Source organism: Microplitis demolitor, chromosome 9 (assembly GCF_026212275.2).
Source record: "Microplitis demolitor isolate Queensland-Clemson2020A chromosome 9, iyMicDemo2.1a, whole genome shotgun sequence".
NCBI lineage: Eukaryota > Metazoa > Arthropoda > Insecta > Hymenoptera > Braconidae > Microplitis > Microplitis demolitor.
The window spans coordinates 18,249,895-18,268,506 of NC_068553.1; the positions used below are offsets into that span (position 1 = coordinate 18,249,895).

At 31.4% G+C, this 18,612-nt stretch overlaps 2 protein-coding genes across 2 annotated transcripts in view; both read right to left on the bottom strand.

Annotated features, from left to right (window-relative positions):
• Window positions 1-18,612, bottom strand: part of LOC103574706 (POU domain, class 6, transcription factor 2) — a 506,104-nt gene that overhangs the window by 182,318 nt on the left and 305,174 nt on the right. The window lies entirely within an intron of this gene.
• Window positions 3,922-8,481, bottom strand: LOC103574711 (transcription factor HES-1-A). Its single transcript, XM_008554220.2, has 3 exons — window positions 8,152-8,481; window positions 7,934-8,029; window positions 3,922-5,274 (listed from the first exon to the last, which is right to left on the bottom strand). The coding sequence occupies exons 1-3, from the start codon at window positions 8,242-8,244 to the stop codon at window positions 4,180-4,182; spliced, it is 1,284 nt and encodes a 427-aa protein (XP_008552442.1). The 5' UTR covers window positions 8,245-8,481; the 3' UTR covers window positions 3,922-4,179.

The window sequence follows — 18,612 nt, forward strand, 5'->3', positions numbered from 1 at the left end:
TTTTAAGATATGGCTGTCTAAGCACTTTAATACCCAGCACCGAACTTTTACTAAATCTACTATTTTTATACGAAATTCAAATCACGATATCTTCGAAACTATCGACTCTAGCAAATTTTTTAATGAGTCCAAAATTGTAGAGAATTTAATTCCCTTTTCAGAACTCACCTCAGATGTACAATTATTTTTATTAATCACCAAGATATAGCTTTATATAAATTCCTTACACCGAATTTGTACTAAACCCGTGATATTTTTATTATTTCAAATCGCGATATCTCAAAATCTATCGACTCCACTAATTTTTTTCCTAAGACCAAAGTTGTAGAGAATTAAATTTCCTTTTCAATGACCATCTTAGGTCACTAATTATCTCAATTAATTACCCACATATCGCTATATTTTATTAAAATAAAAATATCTTAGTAGTGTTCGCCCATGTTCCAAAAATTTCATAATTTCTACTACCAATTAAAAGTTTCGAAATAAATAAGAAAAAAAAATTCACATATTATACAAAACCGTCTGTCCACTAAAAACTTGTGTTTTTTTTTCGATACCAATTGGCAGAATTGAAAAATCAAATAAAATAAAAATTCATAAGCCAATAGTCGATTTAAAAACACTTGTTTTAATTTATTTTACACATTTAAAACTATATTACATTTTGTCAAGAACAATGACGAGTAAAAGACTCAACCCCGTATGCGGACGGATGTACAACAAATAGCCGACTTTAAATAGAAGATACAAGATTAAAATAAATAATAAAAATAGTAGAGTAGATTTGTTGTAAATGAGAGTTGGTAAACCGACAATTGCTTTATATTACATATACATGTACATGTCCACATATATTGCTTGCCAGCGACCATAGTTTATAATTAATGTGCTCAGTGACATCCCAAAACAACCGATATTCAGTTACAGTCTTTTAAAGATACTCCGGAATGATATTTTATATTTAATATTAACTGGTCTGTAGTTTATTTTACGCTGATGATCTGATGGTCAAGAGTGTAGGTAACTGGTCAGTGATTAACTTTGAATGACTGACACCGCAAAAACACATTAAAACATCGAATGAGTACAAATGAAAATTTGGTTGCTTGGTCGAATCAGTTTACCACAGAGTAAATAGCTTACTCGCCACACGTCCATCGGTTCTTCATCCTCTTCCACAATCGCGGATTTATTTTCCAACAACATATTTTATTACTCTGATTCTCTGATTTTCGGATTTTCTGATGGAACTTCATTTCAGTTATGGCGAAACAGAAAAAAAAAATCACATATTTATTATTGGAAACTAATAGTTTGGTTTTCGCGGTTTCGCGTCGCGTTTTTAATAATCGGTAATTTATCGAAATTTATTTAGCGAAAACTCGAATTTTTTTTTCTAATTTAAATTGCGATTGCCAGTAGACGGGATTAAAAATAATGGATAAAAAAACGTTCAAGGCTGAGCAATAAAAATCGTCAACCAGATCGTACGTCACGTACCAATACGGGCGTATACCTGGTTTAAAGTTAACCAATCAGCGGACTCTCGGTTTAATGTATTCAAATGTAAGCGGTAGCAGTGTTTATGTCTTGACATTGCAAATTGTACCAGCAAACCATAACTTATCGTAATTGCTTCGAGCTATAGTAATTATTTATACGAGAGATATTTAGTTTAAGGCTTTGTGGATGGCTACTGCTTTTCTAGCTTTCTGTTCTCTCTGTCCATCAATCTTAACTATATAGTCATTTAATAACTAAATAAATATCAATATACTTTATTCCTCTTTGTCAGAAGAGAGGGAAAGATCCCCGAGAATTTTGTGTGAAATTTTGAGGCCATATTTTATGACAGGATAGCAAATATTGCGAAAATCGACTGCATTGACACTCGAAATTAGTACTTTTGGTAAATTCTCGTAATAAGGCAGCAAAAAATATTAAATTATGAGAAAATATATTTTGAATCGAGTTAATACTAGAGTGGTGTAAATTCAAGTAAATGAGAGTGTCATTGACATGATTTTTCAAAATTTCTAAATCTAGTTTTGAAATTCGATTTCGTAAAATTGTTCTTTTTAAATTGGGTGCAAATCTTCTCATGGGGCTCTCCGAGATTTTTATTTGAAATTTTGAACTCGTATTTTGAAGCAGAGTAGTGATTATTTCGAAAATTGACTGCATTGACACTCGAAATCAGTACTTTTGGTAAATCCTCGTAATATGGCGGCAGAAAATGTTTGAATTGTAAGAAAATACGTTTTAAATCGAGTAAATATTGGAGTGGTGTAAATTCAAGTGAATAAGAGTGACATTGACATGATTTTTCCAAATTCCTAAATCTAATTTCGAAATTTAATTGAATAAAATTATTTTTTTTTTTCAATCGGGTGCTAATTTGTCCGAAAGCTCTCCGAGATTATTATTGGAAATTTAGCATTCGTATTTTGAGGCAGGGTAGTAAGTTTTTCAAAAATCGACTGCATTGACACTCGAAATTAGTACGATAAAAAAATTCGCCTAATAAGACAAAAAAAAAAGTTCGAGGTAAAAAAAAAATATTTTTCGAATCGTATAAACATTGTATTGAAGTAGATTCATGTAAATAAGGACTAATATTTATATAATTAAAATTTTATAACTTCTAAATTTGATGTCATAGAATTAATTTTCATATCATAGTTTATAAAAACGAAAAAAACATTTTTCATACAAACATACAATAATTTTTGTCTGAACAAATTTTTCCGGATTTCTGAATTAATCTAATAAATTAATGAACTTAAGTAAAGTCCACCCCTACCTTTTTTTGTGTCTTCAGATTATTCATAAATAATTGAAAATTACATTATCGTCATTATAATACTTATGTACTTGTATTATTAATAATAATTCGTAAAAGTTAACACGGTTTTGAATTTTCAATTACACATTAATTCAAATGTCTTTAATAACCCATAGTATTAAAAGTGGATTACCCCAAATTTTCCATAGAAAATACATTTAAATTTTCAATTATCTTCAGATTAAAACTTCCAACTCTTTTTTCCCAAAAAATATTTACCTCAAATTTTAGCATATTTACTTGACCTTTAACATAAACCTCCCTAATTTTTTTTTTTTCACAAAAAATAAATCGCAGATTTTCTATTGAAATTTTTCTCAGCCTCCAAGCCCGTGGCTCCGTCTAGCGGTGATGTGACGAACTTTCACACAAAATTTATTACCACCATCGATATATAAATCTGTAATATTTTATTTAAAAAGTATATATAAATATTGTTTTTTAACTCGATCATATTTTTTATATTTTTATCGACTGCTCATATTTTTATCGTAGAGAAATTTTTCCTCAAAAAAAATTTGATGGTTTTCGTTACTCGAAGACAAGACTGCAAGCTTGGTCGATAAATTAGTACATATATTTTATCAGAGTAGGTTACATATATATGTATATAAATATTATATATATATATATATATATATGTGTATATAAGAGTCTATATTATTTTCTGAGGAGTAACAGGTGGTTGGAATTCTCGTTCTCTGCATCTTTTTATTCCTTTATTATCGGGTAAAAAGAAAAAGACCACGGTACCGCAAAGTCGGGTATGCTTAACACCTCTTAAAAGAGAACTACATAAAAGACTGCTCCGTATCATAGACAAAAAAGCTAAAAAAAGGTAAAAGGAGAAGAGGAAAACTGGGAACAAAATAAAGAAAAAGTAAAAGGATAAAAACGTTTGATACGGGGTTTCAAATAACTTTATACTATTTACGCAATTTTCTTTTTTTTTTTTTATAAAGTCTTTTATTATAAATCATACATTTTATCACACCACATTGGCTAATACTAAAATAGGCTTAAAACTGACCATTAAAAAAAATTAGTATGGAAGTCTTGGAATAATTATTTACTATTATATATTATAATTAATATTTACAATATTGTACATCAGTTTAAAGCTTTGATATTTTCAAAATTCCATTTTGAAATTAATAAGAGCACTTTTTTTTTTTCAATCGATTAAATTAAATTCGGAAAAAAAATTATCACGAAAACCTTAAAAACTAAACCCGTACAGGCAAACCAAAAGGTCTTTTAGTTGATATACAGAAAATAAAATGTAATAATAAATTTTCTAGACTAATTTTGTGGTAGAAAACGTCTGGAGATCACCAGGGTCTCCACATATCGGCATTCGCCTGGGAAGAGGCTGCAGCGGGGGGGTTTGTTACGTTTCTATTTTTCGTGGCGAGATTCGATCTTCCGGACAAGTCTTCGACTGAATGTGCGAACTCCTGTCTGGTTGAATGAAGCCCGGAATTGATGGACGAGGAGCTTGAGGCTTCTGAGTACTTGGGCCTTTTTTCGGAAATGACAAGAAGACCATCGGAATTGTGTCTTTTCAAATCCTTTCTTTGAAAGGCCCGATTGTAGGTTTTGTCAGTGATGACTGAAAGAGGTTGACGAACTCTTGATACTTCCTCTTCCCTTCTCGGTGCATCTGGATGCTTGGGGTCCACAAAAGCTGAGGGTGACTTCCTATCACTGCTCGAGCTGATTTGGGCCTTCTGAGTCTCCGGGGAGGAAAAACTCTTCGAGGAAGTGGAGCTGTGGTCAGCTGGGATCTTGAACCGACCTGGCGATTCCGTTTGACGATATTCCCCGTGACATTCCTCCCCAAAGCTGGATGTCGAAGTTGATGGACTCAGCAGCGGACTGTGTGATCGATGGACTGGAGTGAACGCAGAACTGGTCCTAGAAACCCGGGACTCGTTAGCTGGTGGAAAGAAGGGAAAATTCGCTGAAATTCCTGCTGACTGCGGAACCAGAAGCGCCAGTTCTCCGGTTGGTAGTCTGCTGGGTATCAACTGCACGCCACTTGGAATCTGTATCCGAGCACTGGCGTTGTTGTTCTCATCTCCACTGTGGAAGTCTCCCTGGAATCCGACCTTAACCTCCGGGAAGAGTCTCTCCGGCATATAGGGCACATAGTGGCCGTAAAAGGGCGCCATCTGCTGAAGATTGTTGACACAGTTGTTGAGGTGCGACACTAATCGCTGTTTTACCGACGTGTCCACGTTCTCGAGATGATTGACATAACGAGTGACTTCACCAGCGCATTCAGAGAATCCCGTGCGGAATTTAGTCAATACAGCTGGATCAGTTGCTACAGCAGCGCTCAATTGCTGACGCTGTACAGACTGCAAGTGCTTTACTGTCATCTCAAGTATGTCTGCTTTCTCCAGTTTGGAATGACGTGACGGCTGTAAAAGACAAACAAATGTATAAGTTAGCTTCAATTTCATAAACGAACGTCAGTATTTGTTACAAAGTATAGATAGAGAAATGACATCTAAAGGATCGAGGAAGTCAAATGCATTTAAATGTGGTTAGACGGTCCTTGTATCGATAAAATTAATATCTGACAATACGACGTAAAAAACTTGGTATTACGTGAGCGCACGCAATTTCCTTTATTAAAGATGCGGCGATCCATACAGTAGAGATGAATGAAATCCCATGTGATGAATCCATCGTGGGAACCCGTTAGTTTTCGAGGACCCATCGCCGTTTTCTTTATTCGGTTTTTTTTTATTTTAGGATTTCTTGGGTACCGAAACTGGTCCATTGGAAAAGAAGGAGAAGAAAAAGAAGAAGACAAATAGAAGCGAATGGGAAAAGAGAGGGAAGGAAGAACCCAGAGCAGGTTATTCTTTAAATTCCCTTAACCAGCCCTTTGGCCACCAATAGGCGATTCAGCACTCGTGTGTGTAGGATCCGTGTCTATGCCTATAAATCCGTGGTACAATTAGAATGTTCGGGCTTAGTATTGGACTATTTCTGGCTCACTTTTAACAATATTTCTTTATGTATATTCGTTTTTCTCTAGCGCCCAACTCGGGCACCTTGACAACACAATAGGCGTGGGAGTCGTGTAGCTCGGGCTCGGTTACACATGTCGTTTAAAGAGTTACTGTGTGTGGGAACCTGCTCTCGGCACTCGGAAATAGAATACACTTCATTCATTCATTCATTCGCTTATTACACCACTACATACTATCCGGCTAAATATAACTCAATTAAAATTTTCATTACCCTCAATTCTTATTCCCACCTCCATCTTTCTATCCGTATAAAAACAACATATATGGTCAAAATATATGATAAATATCAGAAAATATATGTGGCGAATTTAACTATTTTCTGATATATTTTTTTTTATACTAAAAAATATAATATTCATCATATTCGAGTCCATATATGTTTAGTATATATAAAATATATATGTCAATCATATACGAAAAATATATTTTCATCATATATGAAAATACATATTCTTGTCATATACAAAAACTATATTTTTATCATACATAAAAATATATATTTCTATCATATATGAAAAATATATTCTGATCATATATAAAAACATATATTTATATTGTGTATGGAAAAAAAAAAGTTTCTTATATATATGACCCATTCCAATTAAATTAGATATAAATTTTAATATACTCTTTAAATTGCAGATAAAATTATCGAAATTAGTTAATTTGAAGCGAATATATAATATACCCATATACATATACATACACCGAATAAAATATATGCTTAAATATAACAAAGAAAATATATGGTGGCATATATAATATAAATTATATGCTACCATATATTTCATTTCATATAAAAATTTTATATTTTTTGAATATAAAAGGAAATATATCAATACAATATATTATAAGGTAAATGTAAATGTATATATGGCTTAATATAAAAAACATATAAGTTACATATATGGAATACATATATTTACTACTGTATATAATTTTATATTAAATCGGCGAAAATCTCTATATGATTTTTTATAATATACAATATAATATATCATATATTTTTTTGTTGCAAACATATATGATTTTATATATTTTAACCATATATTGTTTTTTCATACGGGTAAGGATCGAGTCCGAGACCAAGTCTAAGTCTAAGTCCAAGTCCGTCTAGAAAAAAATATTCCCGCTGATCTACTGAATAAAGGAATCGATAACAATCGGATGTTAGCTCGTACCGCGTGAAAATCCATTTCGGGCGGTCTCTTGTAACGTGAGATGATTTTTTTACGCTTCTTATATTTTCATATTATTATTTTTTTTCTTGGGTTCATTTCTTAGGGATTATTTTTCAGTTTAGTTTTTTTAATAATTACTCGGTTCCCACGGAGGCGGAGGGGGCGTTACGTGCAAACCGACCAGTCAAAATGGACAGACACTACATATGTGTTTTGTATATATATATATGTGTGTGCCCGGGATAGTATACTAGGTGGATGTGAACAGAAATCGAGCAGGTAACGGAAGTCATCTGGACGCAGGGGCATGTCCTGAGGCCTTTGGAGACGTTTATAAGCCAATTCAATTATATGTTTATATAAAGGGTTTTTGTTGTGATAAACCCAGCGTTTAATCATTTAATTCGATCGTTTATTAAATCAAATAGATGCTTTTTCTAGCTAAGGGCGGCTATTATTTACTAGCCTGGACTTAATCAAATACGTAAATGGTCATTTCCGTTTGTTTGATACTATTTTAATCTCCGGAAAAAATTATTTATACCGGCCAAGATTGAAAATTTTTTTTTTGATCTGTCGTCTACCCAAAAAAAAATTCGAGGTTTTGTGAAAAAAAATTTTGAAAATTTTAAATCTAAATTATTCCCGGGCTCTACAAAAAGGGAAACTGAGGTAGAATGGTCACCCGGAAGTTCGGTAAAAAAATTGATTTTTGATTGCGAAAAATTTTGGAAAGATCCAGGGTAAAATGGGTCAGCAAAAAAATTTTCTAATTCCATAAGACCTCGAATTTTCCCATCGATTTATCAACCCATGGTTTGAATAAAAAAAAATTTTTTTTCAAAAAAAATACTTACGTCTTTTTTCATGGCTTCCAAAATAAGACTTTTTAATTCATCAAGGCACTGATTTATTCTCGCTCGTCTTCTTTTTTCCATGATCGGTTTATTACTCTGTAATATATCGATACATAATTAGCTTTGATAATAAATTAATAATTAATTACTTATAAAAAATTTAAGTGACCAAAAAAATTTTAATTACGCAATACGCAAAAATAAAAAAAAAAATTTACCCTACGCAATTCCGCTTTGGACATTCCAGACTGGGTTTGTTGGTCAAATTCTTCGTCGCTGCCTGACATTTTGTACTTGCAGTAATCCACCATTTGTTGGATGAACAACACCAAATAAATAAATATATAACTTATATTTAAATAAAAAAAACAACACACTTAGAACTCGAGACAGATCTAAATCAACACAACACACACTAGCTTAATATTTAATCTTTTCTTATCAACCAGACAAATTATCTGATAGTGATGAGGTATCCAAGTGATAGTGCCGCGGTTCGGACTAAAGTAATTTGAAATTAGGAGATCGTCGGATCGGAGATGTTCCGAGTCGGCGAGTAACTGTTTGACGTTTTCGGACTCAAAGACCGCATGCCAATGCATCCGAGACAAGGGAGGGGGCTCAGACCGATTTTCAAGGGAGGGGCAAGAGAGGGGTGGGGGCGCACAGCAGTTTAGCCCTCCTGAGACCTGTTGATGTGTGGGAATTCACGCGGCGACACATGGGACATTCCTTGACATACGTAGATCACGCTATATATACTTTATTTTGTGGGAACTTTAATACTATTTATGTTAGACATTATTATTATTGTTATTAATTTGTTTATTTATAGATTTGGATGTAATTAAATTTATTCTTAATTATTTAAGGATGTCATTAAATTTTTTACCGATAATTTTGATTAAAATTTTTTTCGTCAATGAATTAATAAATAATATGAGTTTAAATGTCGTAGACCAGATAATTTTAAAATTTTAAATAAATAGAGGAATAATTTAAAAAAATTATATTTAAAAAAAATACACTTACTAATTACTAAATTTTTTAAATGCCCATTTTTTTAAAATTCTATTTTATTAATTATTTATTATATTAATTAATAAATTTAAATTTGCATATGTCTGCGACATTTAAACTCATGAATTTAATACAAAATTTAAAATCAATTTTCATGAATTTTGAATTTAAAAAATGGTGGGAAATTTTTAATCTAATGGACTTTTGTTTATTAATGAAAATACAGTCGGTAATTTATTAATGAAATTAATTAATGATTTTTTATTGGAGGAAGTTTTCATGAACCTAAAGTTAACAGACAATAAAAAAATTTTTCGGATTTTATTTTTGAAAAATAAATTGCAAAAAAATTAAAAAATAAAAATATGCGCGTGTAGAAAATTTAAAAAATTATAGGCGCAATTTTTCGAAATATTTTTTGTTAGCGGGAAAAGATTTATTTCAAAATTTAGTTAAAAAAATTTTGGAAATTTTAGAGTAATTAAATTCAGTTATTAATTATCAAAAGAATTTGTCCATAATTTAAATTTTTTCACTTAAAAAATTATCAAAAACTAAAGTAAAGTAGCGAATTGTCCGCAAAAAAAAATTTAAATTAAAAAAGAAAATATATAGAATTCTCACAAGCGGAGCAATAAAAATATGTCTAATGATAAAATATTCACTAAATGTACTGTCCATTTATTTACAATAAGCCCATAAAAAATGAAGAAGTACAAAGAGTTGAGTATATTTGTTCACATATATCCATATATATATAAATTTGTTAAAATAATAAATGCGTGCAGTCAGATGGATCGTACGATAGAGTGGACAGGATGTCGGCGAGCGTAAAAGCATGCGATAGACATATATAACACCAATATACCTCATCATCAACATCAACCTCTACTTCCATATCCACATAAATATAAATATATAAATACATCGCTTTTACTCACACACACAAATTATCATTTCAAACTTATTTTACAAATACTCCCCGTTTTTTATTCAACTCCATCTCTGTAGACCATCACATATCCATACACACACACACATATATATATATATATACATATATATGAACTACGCATGCCGTAAGTGTGACCAGCGTGCGCAATATGATTTAACATTAGCGTAAGACTTTTTCATCAAAGATCTCATTTCTTATTTTTTTTTTGATAAAAAAAAATTAATAGATAAATTAATTAATATTTAATTAAAAAAAAAAAACAGATTTTTTTCGGACGTACCCGTATGAAAAAACAATATATGGTTAAAATATATAAAATCATATATGTTTGCAACAAAAAAATATATGATATATTATATTGTATATTATAAAAAGTCATATAGAGATTTTCGCCGATTTAATATAAAATTATATACAGTAGTAAATATATGTATTCCATATATATAACTTAAATGTTTTTTATATTAAGCCATATATACATTTACATTTACCTTATAATATATTGTATTGATATATTTCCTTTTATATTCAAAAAATATAAAATTTTTATATGAAATGAAATATATGGTAGCATATAATTTATATTATATATGCCACCATATATTTTCTTTGTTATATTTAAGCATATATTTTATTCGATGTATGTATATGTATATGGATATATTATATATTCGCTTAAAATTAACTAATTTCGATAATTTTATCTGCAATTTTAAGAGTATATTAAAATTTATATCTAATTTAATTGGAGTGGGTCATATATATAAGAAACTTTTTTTTTTCCATACACAATATAAATATATGTTTTTATATATGATCAGAATATATTTTTCATATATGATAGAAATATATATTTTTATGTATGATAAAAATATAGTTTTTGTATATGACAAGAATATATATTTTCATATATGATGAAAATATATTTTTTGTATATGATTGACATATATATTTTATATATACTAAACATATACGGACTCATATATGATGAATATTATATTTTTTAATAAAAAAAAGAATACATCAGAAAATGGAGTTAAATTCGCCACATATATTTTCTGATATTTATCATATATTTTCACACATATTTTAACCATATATGTTATTTTTATACGAGTAACCTTATTGTGACAATAATTATCAGATAACAAAAAAAAACATATTAAAGTACAATTAGAATAAAAGTCCATATATTTAGACCCTAGAGCATAGTCTAAAGTCTATAGACAGTATGGAGTCCAAAGTCCATAATCTTTAACAGTAGAGTCTAAAGGTCATTTTGTTTGTATCGGGACATAGACGGTAAAACTGTTTACAAAATCAGTAACTACCTATTACTTATTTCTAACACTGTCCATTATATCCCACAGTAATAAAAAATGAAGATAAAATTTTTCTCTACCACGACTCCATCCAAGAATTTTTACCTACGACATTCATAGTTTTGTTGGTTATTTTCATTTAAGATTTTACGACCACTATTTTTTTTTTTTTGAACACGAGCTAGTATTTTGATTTATTGCATCACGCTATGATCTATTTTTTTTTTTTTTATAAATAAATTTTAGTAGATGTAGATCTTATTTTTTTTTTTAAACACTTGAACAATTAGCGCACTAGCCTGCAGCTGTATGAAATGATATCTTTTAAATAGATTTTTATTTAATTGAAATAATGAAAATAATATTTTAAAAAATTCCACTTAGCTTTATCGCCTTTGTAATAATAATAATAATAATTATTATTATTGTTGTTATTATCTCAATGAGATCATTTTGTTTTTTTCGTACAATAGAAGTTATCAATTATCGCTTACGAAAGTCGAGCAGATGCATTAGTCGTGCACGTGTTTTCAAGTACAAATTTTTTTGTTTTTTTTAGAATTAATATTTTTACCTTGAAAAAAAAAAAAAATATTTGAAAAAGTATGAATTACCGTAAGCTTTAAGTTTATGGTTTTATTGAGGGTACCAATAAATACTATACAATAAACTCATAATAAGGTACTTAAGAGTAAATTTTTGTCCTCGAAACTGGTATCTGTTGGGTCGGAAATAAAAGTATTTAGAGAAAAAAAATTCTAGTGTAAACACGAAATAAAAAAAATTAATTGATTTATTTTTTTAAGAAATATTTGAAGTCAAAATTTAATTGAAAATAATCTAATTGGTCCCAACTTGCCCCCCCATGCCCTAAAAAAAAAAAAAAAAATTAATTTACTCTACGGAATTTTTAGTCACAAAAGAAAATGAAATTTTCAAAGAGTCTAGACTTTAACTCGCTTGAAAACTGAATCATGTGAATATTTTTTAACAGGACAATTTTTTTCTTTAATTTATCACTAGAAAGAAAGTTGCTATAGAAAAAAAAATTTTAAAATAATTGATTTTATAGTTTTTCGAGCCCACGAAAAATTTTCCGATTTTCGAAACAAAAAACTAATCTTAGGGCAGTGAAAAGGCGACCTTCTAATTAACCCGAGATTAAAAAGCGGACATGCTTGACCGTCTGAGCTCCCACGTCTGAAAATCTCACGAAATATAATAAACCAATACCCGGGTTCCGGATTCGGAACGCCCATCCTTTACGCTCTATCTGCTCTTGCTTTTCACTTTGCCTGGTAAAAGCGTCTGCATGCACCTGCACCTCGCACCCACGCTTTTCTATACACCCTAGTCTATATATACTACTATAGATAGAGTACCCAAGATTCTATTACATCTATCCTGCTGGGATAGTGTCGGAAGGAAATCCCGAATCTACTTCAATATCTTCACTTCCGTTTTTTATTCTACAGCCCCTCCATTTCATACTTGACGAATTCTCATCCTACTATTTTTATCATTTAAATATGTCATGTTTTAAATCCACAAACCAACCCCAATTTCATAAACAAAAATAACCAGACGTTATTTTTTTTTCTCTGTCTCTGTAATTAAAAATAAAAATAATCCGTGAGAATTTTTTTCAGATGCTCTATTTTATTTTTTTACCTGATATACTTCCGGTCCATAAAAGATCAAATATATATATCATATATATATTTTAGGTAGCTCGGGGTAAAATGGGACACTGTTTTTCTGGCAAATAAAATTTTTTATTTTTAAAAATTCTGTTACAATTTTCCGAAAAAATTGGGGCTTTTTTTTTTTTTTTTACCAAAAATTCGGAAGCTGCCTTTTTTGGAAATATTTATTTTCCTCGAAAATATTTTAAGAGACCGGAAATAGATGAAAGTATATATATTTATGTATACAATACTTATATTCTATTTGATAAATTATTTCATCACGCAAATTTTTTTTAATCCTCTATTTCCTTAACTTCCTTCCTTCCTTCCTTCCTTCCTCAGTTTGCAGTTCCGATGCAACAAAAATCACCTGGCGACTATTCCCACGTTTCTGCAATCACCCTTCATATACTGGCTTACAATACGTCCTGATGTACATTACGTACCTAACAGGGATTGGATCCCATATCCCATAGAGTGAAAAAGACAAAAAACGGCCTCGTGCATCGATTATGTGACCACTTACGCGTGGCTGACACACGTAAGACTTGCGACCCTCGATCCAAAATTCCGACACTTTTTTTTATTCATATAAAAATGTAAATATAAAAATTCCCAAACTGCCAAGTCACTCCTCAGGTAAAGCCGAACACTTTTTTCCAGATATGAATTTCTTTGTTGAAAAGTGGAAAGAGTTCTCATATACTCTTCAGAGCTCGTGGGAGGTTTTGGCTGTGGGAATTTTTCTTCGGTCTATTTGTTAACTTTACTTTTGTAACAAACTAAATAAATCGCGGATTTAGTGGAAATAAATTTTAATTTTGTGTTGTCAGTCAGCTATCAGCTTTCAAAGTAATTCGATATGTTTACTATCAGCTGTTTTTCCTTCATTTCCTTTATTGCCGACGGAAATTTATGTGACGAAAAATGCTGTAGGGTTAAGCGATAAATATTTTTCTTAGTTAAAAGTAAAAATTATGAGCGAGTTTAAAATTTGTCACATAATAAATTAGGAAAAAAAAAATAAAGTTTGTAAAGACTGACTTTGAACAAAATTTTAAAATAGAGGGAAAGATTTTTTTTTCCAAAAAATAAAAATGCATACATGCAAAATTTTATTTTTCCAAAAAATAAACTAGCATGCATGCAGAATTTTATTTTTCCAAAAAATAAACTAGCATGCATGCAGAATTCGGTTTTTCCAAAAAATAAACTAGCATGTGTGCAGAATTTCGTTTTTCCAAAAAATACAATTGTATGCATGCAGAGTTTTTTTTTCCAAAAAATAAAAATGCATGCATGCAGAATTTTTTGGAAAAATTCGACTAAGTAGTGAAATAGAGCCAATGGTAAAAATCAGTTCTGCTTTAATTAATCATTATAATTTTTGGGTTATAGTAACAATTATAGATTCCGTCAGTGGTTTAAGTTGATGATCGTTCAATACCAAGCAAATATGAAGCGAACTCGAATATAGCCACTACACCTTGCATCTTAGAGCCGTCGTATTACATGTTGGTGAGAACAGTCGGCGCTACGCGTTCCCACCAGCTCTCGGTCATCTTCGGTCGCCCTTCGTGAGTCCCCGTCTGCCTGCCGATACTCTAGTTCTCTTTGTCTCTGTTGTTTTGGTCCCGTCTGCTCCGATCCCCAATTTAGCAGACCGAGTGAGCGAGAAAACTCGTGGAGGGGGGCTTCGAGTGGGTCCAGCTTGTACTGGGTCTCATCTGGGACCTGGGCCTTGAACCCCCTCTCCCTCCGGTCTTGCCACTAACAAATCTAGCCAAATAACTATCGCTGAGTGTTTGGATAATTTTTTTCCGTACTGTTGATTGTTCGTTACTTAAATTACCGACGGCACGGCAATAAGAGAATACCGGAATGAGACTCAGCTGATTACTTTGTTGGTGAGGTAGCTTTATGTAAATTAATGTAACGTGTTACAGGAAATATCCTTAGTATTACGCATATCATATGCATATTTATTATTGATAGCTGGGAATTTGTCACTAGTTTTGTCTTGTTAACATTCACTAAAACCGGCTTAAAAAATCGAGCTGTGAATAGTTTATAGATACGGATAGTGTGAGAACTCTTTTGCTAATGCCCATTTTTACAATTTTTTTTTTTTCTTCTTTTCGTCTTAAATAAATATTGTGAAAGTTTACGTGTTCGTTGGCATTCGCGGCGTTTAAATTAAATCTAACGCCTTTTTAAATTATCGACATAAATCGATAAAAAAATTTAACAAATTAACGCCCACTTTCCAAATCTGTCGTCATAAAACGTCAGAAATTTTTTTTTCATTTATTTCATTATCAAAAAATAGAAAAAAAAATTCTACAACTTCAGTCCAAAGACGAATTGATAAAAATTGCTGATTTTTTGAAAAATTTCTTTTTCATTTAAGACGCAAAATTTATTTCCTACTGATACGATGATTTGAACCTAAGTTACAAAATGTAAAGGCAGCCGATTTCCGAAGGGTGAAAAAATCAATTTTGGATTGATGCCCAATGGGGGGGGGGATAAAAAAAAACAAGGACGCGTGACGCTGGGCCCTAGAGATACTGATGTATTAAAGGGGCCGGATCCGATTGTGTGGCTCTGATGGGGAATATAGTGGCAGGAAGAGAGGGTATACAGAGCAGAGAAAGGACAATGGATTACGTTAGACGGTTTTCTTGCGATCTAAAAGAAAGAGGGGACGGCACGCGACCAACGTCACCTGCCGTACACAACTTTTATACTACACACTTAATACAACAAACCAAGGTCGTTTTATCGATTTTTCTTATTGCCACGTACATCTAAATGCAGCTGCATTACATCTACGTCATGGTTAGTGCCCTGGTCACCGATCCGCGTCGCCTTTAAGTGTTCAACATCAGACATATGGCATAAACGTTGAGATTCCTTAACCATTCTTATTGTTTTCTTGTAATCTCTGCCTTCCTTTTCAGTTTGATTTCATTTTTACACAGGATGCCTTTATTTAACGTTTTTCAAACCGATTTTTTAACTCACCGCACTCAAAATGCACACCCCGGAATTAAAAAATGATTTTTATTTCTCTGCTCTGCCTATTTAAGAAAATTTATCAGTTTTTAGTGTAAAATATCTTTACTTAGTTATTTTACACACCTTTTTATTTATGGTGTGCATAACACCTTGGTGTGCATTAGAACACCAGACAAAATTTATTAGACTTTACTAAGTACAGAAGACAATATGACAAAAAATTAAATTATTTAATAATTAGTGCACACACTAGTCGAGGTGTGCATGACATGATGGTGTGCATTAGCAATTCAGGCGAAATCTATATATATTAGACTTTACTAATGACAACAATATGACAAAAAATTTAATTATTTAATAATTAGTGCACAAACTAGTCGAGGTGTGCATGACATCGTGGTGTGCATGAAATAATTCAGTAAGATCTTAAAAATTTTATAAAATACAAAAAGTAGCCTAAAAAATAACATTATTTGGTAAATAGTATACACACGTCTGAAACCGGTGTGCATTACACAAGGGTGTGCACAAAAAGTTTTCTATAAAATCTTGCAAACTATAATAAACATAAAAAATGGTATAAGAATAAGTAATAAAAGAATCTTTTATCCAGGTGTAAATCTACGCGTGCCGATTCTTTTCCCACGTGTTTGACGTCACGGCCTAGATTCCCCTATTATTTAACTTTTGCGAATGCAGATGATCGCCACGAGGATCTTAGATCCTACATATCTGTATGTATATGTATATACCAACAATGAGCCCTTTCTATTCTCTTATTTTCGTACCCCTGTATAGGAATTCGGGTCCCACGAGTCGATCATGTGGCTACGTCACCTGGGCATGACGTCACATGTGTTCTTCGCTGGGGTGCTAAATGCGCGGGAATCTCTACCTACATATGTTTTCATTTATGAAAGATGCCATGGGGGAGTTCCCTGGTATTTTTTTTTTCTTTATTGTCTCATGGTATTTGGGGTAATCGGCACGTATGGGGGTACTTTTTTACAAACTTTGTCCGCCGTGAGATTTTACAACAGATGCATTTTATTAATTTAATTATTTAACCGTTTCATCATATAATTAATTAAAAAAAAAACTGAAACAAATATAAAATGACTATAAATTTTATATACGAGTAAATTACAGGTGTCTTAGACGACATATGTTTAATTAAATACTGTGGGAAAATTTATTAATTTATGGCAAATAATTTTCCTTCCAGTTTTAAAGCAGCAGATTTACAGATCAAGATGGCGACCATGGAATACTATTTTTGATATTTTATAAAATTATTTCAACAAAGAAAGTATTTGGTTGTGAAAACAATATAATATATATGATAGATATATATGGGTATTCTTTAAATATATATTGGACCAGCGTGAGAATCGCGATGAGTTATCAGCATAATTCCCATGGATGCCTCAACACCTGGCACACACGAGCAGTACCTGTGGTGTACCCAGTATTGAAGTAAAAAATATGAATCGGGGTTGGCAAGTAGGGGTAGTAGATGTTACTATACGGGGACAATAATTTTACAATTATGGCTACGTCCGGTGAGGCTGCATATAAACAAACACACACACGCACACACGCGCGCCTATTGAGTCTAGTGACAGATGTCTATAATTTTTTACATATACATATACTATTTCGAATATTATTTTACAATCAATCAGTCATCGTTTTATCGAAAATTAAGTAATACTTTTTTTAAATATTTGTATCAATAAATCATTTTCAAAAATTTCATTTTACCCTGTCGCGATTTAATTTATTTTTAACCTCTTGTGGTAAAAAAATTTATCAAAGAAATACTCATGTATGATAAATTAGGAATACTGTGGCATGTTACCGACAGTTAAATATTTTACCGAGGGTCGATAAATTTTCTTACCACGATCGGGGATGGTAAATTAGAGTTCTGTGGGCTACGGTATTTTTTTTGAGGTTCACAAATCAACTGTTAGATGGAATCGAACCCAGTCGCTTGGGTCTTGATCAATACTAGGACCAGAATGCAAATCGGCAATTACTTTAATCCCAGTAATTTTATAAATTCGTAATTAAATATAAATTGAAACAGAATTATCGTGATAAAAATTAATGCAGCACTTAAATAAAAGTAATTATTATTATAGGATTAAAAAATACAAAATTAAAGGATTAGGCTTGTTAGCGAAGTTTATGATGAAATTTGTTATTATTATTATTTTTTTTAAGTTCCAGCGTTTAGAGTAAAGGGAGCTGGAACAGAAACTGGAACTGGAGCTCGAGTGGTTTTCTAGTTGGCAAAGTTGCTGGGAACCTAATTGCTAAAATTAACTGACCTCTCTAAGAGATAACTGTTTTAGTTTAAACTTCGGTTAAACCTACGGTCAATTAAACTCTATTGCCCGAAAGAAGTTTAAATTTTTAAATTCATTCCAATAATGATTATTTAATTATAGACCCAGAGGTAAATTGAATTTTAATGATCAAATAGCAGAAACTTTTTTTTTATTTTTATTTACGCTGCAAAATCCCTAAAATTGTTTTTAGGCAATTCCAGGGTTGAGGTTGTGGTGGTTCATATATTTTGTATATACATATATACATATATACCGTATGATAGATTTTAGATGTAGAGCAAAGTTGATATAGAGGTCGTGCGCCAGACACGATCGG

Coding starts and splice junctions, on each gene's coding strand:
- LOC103574711 (XM_008554220.2), bottom strand. CDS start 8,244: ATGGTGGATTACTGCAAGTACAAAATGTCAGGCAGCGACGAAGAATTT. Junction 8,030..8,151: donor CCAAAGCGGAATTGCGTAGG/GTAAATTTTTTT, acceptor GATATATTACAG/AGTAATAAACCGATCATGGA. Junction 5,275..7,933: donor TGGAAGCCATGAAAAAAGAC/GTAAGTATTTTT, acceptor TGTCTTTTACAG/CCGTCACGTCATTCCAAACT.